General features: G+C 33.6%; 1 protein-coding gene across 4 annotated transcripts; it reads left to right on the forward strand.

The window, feature by feature from the left end:
• Positions 1–403: 403 nt before the first annotated feature.
• Positions 404–5,032, forward strand: LOC108324249 (nuclear transcription factor Y subunit A-10). 4 transcript variants are annotated; one of them, XM_017557136.2, is made up of 7 exons: positions 404–479; positions 949–1,050; positions 1,173–1,489; positions 2,969–3,078; positions 3,171–3,236; positions 3,681–3,821; positions 3,953–5,032. In XM_017557136.2, exons 3-7 carry the CDS (start codon positions 1,228–1,230, stop codon positions 4,364–4,366), a joined length of 993 nt encoding a protein of 330 aa, XP_017412625.1. In that variant the 5' UTR covers positions 404–479; positions 949–1,050; positions 1,173–1,227; the 3' UTR covers positions 4,367–5,032. The 4 variants fall into 4 exon arrangements, with proteins under 4 accessions (XP_017412625.1, XP_017412628.1, XP_017412627.1 ...); XM_017557139.2 differs by having other exon boundaries at positions 454–533; XM_017557138.2 differs by lacking the exon at positions 404–479 and adding an exon at positions 540–682.
• The last annotated feature ends 993 nt before the right edge of the window (positions 5,033–6,025 follow it).

Genomic DNA, 6,025 nt, shown 5'->3' on the forward strand with positions numbered 1-6,025 from the left:
TAAATCTAACAAACAATATATCTTTTAAATCTTGTTAAAAATGATAATTTTACAAAATTGGATTGTAAAATTAAATTCATATTTACTACTATAATAAACTATAAACAGGTGTTTTCACTCCTCAATAAAATTCTAAATTTCAAAAAGTTAACCACAAATATGAGATTTTGAGACTTCAAACTTGTAAAAACATATTCTTACACCTAACAACCGATAAAAACTGGGACCTGTAATGTCTCCTTTTGAAAAGAAATCATCATCGTAAAACTTTAAACTTTGGAGTGCATTGAAATGCGAAACTGTGTTCATATTTTATTTATTAAAATATTAGCACAAAACCCATAAAATTATTATAAATTAATCTAAAAATGAAAAAAATAATAAAAAGCGGAAAAACATAGTACTAAAAGGAGGCACATCCTTTCGACCCATCAATACCAAAGAACATAGGTGATTTGATTTCTACTTCTACATCACATGTACGAATTCTTTTTGCCCCTTTCTCTCACTTTGCTCCTTCTTCTCTCTTGTGTGTAAGTGTACTATGTGTGTGTGTGTTTTGCTTCATTAAGTACCGACATGACTCCAACCTGTTGGGGTGGTGATTCATCTACTACTTCTACTTCGTAGAAATCGATGCTGCTACTTATTCTTCTTCTACTTTTACTACTCACTCTCAGAAGTGAGTGTTATCCCTTTCTTTAGTTGCTCCTCCTCGTCCCAGATAATGCGTCTTCGCAGCTCAATCTGTTAAACTTTACTTTAACTTCAACTGCTATATTGTATATATCTGTGTATTTTTATCTTCGTGTTCCACTTGGAAGCATTAAAGTTTTGTTTTGAGACTCACGGTTCAGGATCTCAGCAACATTCTTGCTTTCTTTTATATAATTTTATTGGTATACTATGCTAATTGAAGTTTACTTTTTTGTCTTTTTTATATTTCAGCTCTCCTTTTGCTTGATGCTGCCGTCGATGAGTGGAGAAATCTGAGGCAGATTAGTGGTTTTTAGGTGCTTCGTGGAGCTAAGAGAATCTTGAAAGCTAGAGGTAGACATAGACATGCCACCTTGTTATTTTGTTTGCCTTTGTTGGAAAATTGTTCTCTTTTTTAACTGCTTTTTTAGTACTTTTTTTTTTCGTTTTAACTGTTTTTGAATCTTTTCTTTCAGGAAGTAGTTTACTTTATCAACCTGGTGGTATTAAGACATCGTTTGGAGGCTGAAAATGGCGATGCAGACTGCTTACCTGAAAGAACACGAAGGAATTGTTCACAATTCTGTTGGACAGTTGTCATCTGGAACTTCCGCTCCATGGTGGAATGGCTTAGGATCTCAACCAGTTTATGGAGATTATTGTGGCCAAAACAAGCCCTTTTCGTTGGAGTTTTCGAACTACATCGACCCATTTGCTGGTGGTAAGCAAGCAGTACGAGGAGCTGAGCCAGTGATCGATAGAGGACATGCAACCCAGTTTTCCATCTTTCCAGGTATTAAATTTGGTTTTTGATGTATTTCTACCAGAGTTGCATCATTGCATGATTTGGTTCTATTGCTTATACCAAATTGCAATGCTTATGAATTGTTATGATAGTTGTAACTATACATAACAATTCATAAAAGATAGAGCAACATGCAACTGGTGTCTTATAACACAAACGCCTGTTTTGGAGAAATCTGAAACAAGGGAAGCTGTAGATTTGGGTAGTCTACCTTTTTTCAAAACAAAAAACATTTGCATGCACTATTTTCAGCTTTGCATGTATATATTTGAGTTATAGTATGTGTGTAATGGAGAGATCAAAGAGTTTGGTTCCTGTTGGCACTGAAATTAGTACCAAATTTGCAATGTAACTACGGAGTTACTGATATTTTAAACAAAAGGCTATGTTATCCAAGTCTTTGATATTCATTCAATTTTTTTTGTTATCTAAAGTGTTTGATATTCAATTTCTGGCTCTAACCAGCTTAAAAAGCTTTGGAATTGCAGCTACTGAGATTGATTTCCGCCGAACTAAAATAACGTTTTTCCAGTGAAAGCCATGACTCGCGAGCACATATCAACCTTTGGTTATCAGCTTTGAGACATGGACAAAAAATGGAGAAATCTCTGGTCCCCCCTCCTTGCTTTCTGCATGGCTTCCTCACTCCTATACTACATATTCAATCTGAATAAATAAATAAATAAATATTTCTTTTAAGAAAAAATGACTGCAGATCTAGTTGAGTTTTTAAAAACATTCTTGAATTTTGAGGGCAAAACCTTTTCCACAGACTACAGTTTCTCTTATGGGGCTTCTTCTCTGCCTTATGAGCCTCATTGTCTAATTAGTATACTTTTAGTGAAAGACAAAAAATGGGAAAGTAATTTTCAAAAAATGTCCACTAGCCTCTGGAGAACCTCTTGCATGGCCAATCAGATGATTTTGTTTGACCTAGCATTAGTTGAAGCTTGAAACTAATTTGTTGTACAACGGTATTATATTACAGGGTTTACCACACAAAGATGAGTTTAAGTTGAGGGTTGCTATTAGTTAATAATCATTAGGACAGAGGCTGCATTAATGCGATGCATTCACTCAGACTTTTAACTCACTGTAGCAGACGCAGGGAAAGCAAAGGAAATTGCACTTATGACTTCTTCAGAGCGAAGACCATTTATTGATTGTTGAGCCAATTCTGGCACAGTGGTTTCTCCCCCCTCTTTTAGTACTGTTTCCAAAGTTACCTAAACAGCTTTAATCTTAAAAAGAGCTGTAAAAATATTATCAGGAAAAAAAAAACAAAAGTTACATCACTCTCGTTTAACCTGCTGACAAAAATGAGATTATGCATTTTAAGGCCTTCCTTAACATTTTCTATTTATCTGAAATATCTTCTTTTTCCCTTTTAAATTTTTTTAAGTGAGAAATTTTGTTGCATTCAACGCTTGGAATTTTCCTATGGCTAATCATACATTTCTTCTTCAGAGGAATGTAAAATGTTAGGCGATGCCCAAAATCCTCAGCCAGCCATAGGACTGCAGCCATCACTTGCTGAGCCCACCAACAATTTCGACATAGGGTTTAATCAGCCTATGGTAAAACCTCTAACAAAACTACCCTTTTGTTATTTTACTATTTTATTTCTGCTGGGCATAATTTAAAATGTTTGGCACGTTTTCCTTCCTAGATGTGTGCACCATATCCCTGTATGGAACAATTCTGTGCGATCACAGCTTACGGACCTCAAATTTCGGTTTGTCTTTACCTCAATCAGTTTCCTAATCTAAATAAATCAAGTATAGTGCTTTTAACATGCTTAAATGGGAATTATTTTATCTCTGCAGTGTATGAACATATGAAAAAGCAAGAAATCAATTCCTACAATTATCTATCCATGTTTATGAAAGTCTTACATAGTCTTTAAATGTAATAACTGAATTGTAGAATGTGTTACTGGGTTTATATGTCTGCATACCCTAGATATACATTAGGTTCTAAACAAAGGGCAAGGGGAATAAGCTAGTTTTTCCAGAAGAAAGAGAGAACTCAAAATTAAAAATCATTTAATAATCATGATTCCAGCATAGTTTATGCATCAGCATTATCGTTTTAATAAAAGAAGTTATCATTTGTTCACCTTCTGTAATCTTTCACTGTTTATTAATTCATATGTATGCATCCATATTTAATAAACTAGGGACGTATAATGCTTCCGCATAACATGGCATCTGATGATGCACCAACCTTCGTGAATGCTAAGCAGTACCATGGAATCATCAGACGAAGGCAGTCACGTGCCAAGGCTGTTCTTGAGAATAAACTCATCAAACGTCGCAAGGTATGATCATATGCGTGGGCATCCCAAAACTTTTTGTCATATGATGATACTCAAAAGACAACGTTTGGTAATGTTTGAATACTCGTGAAACAGTTTTCTTTTCGTTAATACGATTTGTGTTTGTCTTGCAGCCTTACATGCATGAGTCACGCCATCTACATGCAATGAGGCGACCAAGAGGAAACGGTGGTCGTTTCTTGAACACAAGAAACTCCAATAATGGAAATGGTGGAAATGATTCTGAAGTGAATAACATGGGTGGCCTACAATTTCTGTCCAGCGCCTCTCAGAGTTCTGAAATGCTGCAATCTGATGTGGGAATAAATTCACCAATGGAGACAGATGAATGCAGTCCAAACATGTCTAGTACAGAAGTGAATAGCATGTTTTCGAGGGAAGGTTTCGATGGCTTTTCTGTGAATCCTCTTGGATCTTCGGTTCTTCCTCTAGGATCTCCTGTGTATCCTCTTGGATCTTCTGTCCATTCGTTAACTAACTTGGTAGGTAGTGGAAATGGTGTTAGCATGCCCACTAGATGGGCTTAATGTGTTTGATTTTCTAGGAGAACAAGTGGGTTTGGTGTGATGTTGCACCGAACACGTCCCTTGAAAAAGACCAGATGAAGAAATTCTCTTGCACTTTTCTAGTGTTTATTGTGACAAATTTAGTTCTGGAAAACTTCGTTCTATCTGATTTAGGGAAACCATTCTTGGCTAAGCTTAGGCCATTCATCCCTGGCTCACCACATTCTGCAAAGGCCTTCCATGACATGGATGTATTATACATGGTAATGGCCATGCAGTCTACGTGATGTCTGCAATTTGGTTCTGAATTTCTGACTTTGTGTGGAGCAGTGTAATATGCATCTTAGAACTCCGAACTGTGACATTAGTTGGAAAAATAAAACATTGTTTTGGGAGGCTAGGCCTAGAAGGGAATAGGTTTGTCATAGTAGCATGCAAGATTTATAACCAAACTCTTATAGCTTTGAATGCAAGGCTCACATGCTTCTTAAATACTTCTGAACTATTTTGAATTATTCTGTGTGGTTTTGAAGTTGCTTAGGCCAAATTAGCTGGTAGAAACCCATAGTAATGCAGGAAATGATTTAGCCTGTTCTTTGCTCCCAACCAGTTGTCACGAAAGTTAACCTTTTGTTTTAAAAAAAATGTTCAATCCTTTTACTGATGTGATTAGGGTTTTGATTCTCCCACGGGATCTCAAAGTATTCCTGCATGTTTTGGTTTTTTAGGTTGAATATAGGACTGAATTTTTTGGTCATGCTTAAGTTCTTGTCTCATCTCTAATAATGTTATGAATCTTGTTATACACTCATTTGATGAATTAGTTCAAGTTTAAAGATTGAACTCTATTAGTTAAATAAGTCAAACATAGATTTTATAGAATTGAGAGTATTATATTGATTGCAAACTGTATGTATTATATACATAAATAATAATAATAATAACAACATACTTTTAAAACAAATTATATATATATATATATATATATATAATTTATAAATGATATTTTTAAGAATAAAAATTTACACGAGTAATAATAAAGTATCTTCAAAAGGAAAATTTGTCATTTTCATTCTTAAAGATTTTTTTATTCCTCCGTATTAAAGATTTTGAGACTTAATTAAATAATCTTATATTGTTTAATTAAGGCAACTAAAAATTTATAGAAAAATCTTATATAAAATACTAAATAAATAAACACATAATATTTATAGAAAAATCATAAGTAAAAAAAGAGAACCAAATTATAAATGTGTTAAATGAGTCAATGCCAAATCTTATATTGTTTAATTAAGGCAACTAAAAATTTGAAGTTATTTTGTTAAAATAATATAAGCATGTCAACCAAGAGTTTATGCCTGGGATGGTGGTAAGTTTTAATTTTCTGTTTTTAAATATAGTTTTGAAAACAAAACAAAATCCTACTTTAAAAATTTAGGGTTGAAATGGCTTTTAATCTGTTTCAAAGTATTGTTGAGCCAGTTTTTAAATGTCTTCAGTCGCTCTCTTATTTTTAGTTTAGCTTTGTTGTTTTTATTGTTCAATAAGAAGAACAGTAGTATGACTTATTTCCATTCATTTGATACATGTTATAAAAATAAAATGATTATATAAGAATAAAATGACCAAAAAAGAGTAAATTTTATGCTTTAAAAAAAATATAGTATTAAATAAATGTGA

Source organism: Vigna angularis, chromosome 3 (assembly GCF_016808095.1).
Source record: "Vigna angularis cultivar LongXiaoDou No.4 chromosome 3, ASM1680809v1, whole genome shotgun sequence".
In the NCBI taxonomy this organism is placed as follows: Eukaryota; Viridiplantae; Streptophyta; class Magnoliopsida; order Fabales; family Fabaceae; genus Vigna; species Vigna angularis.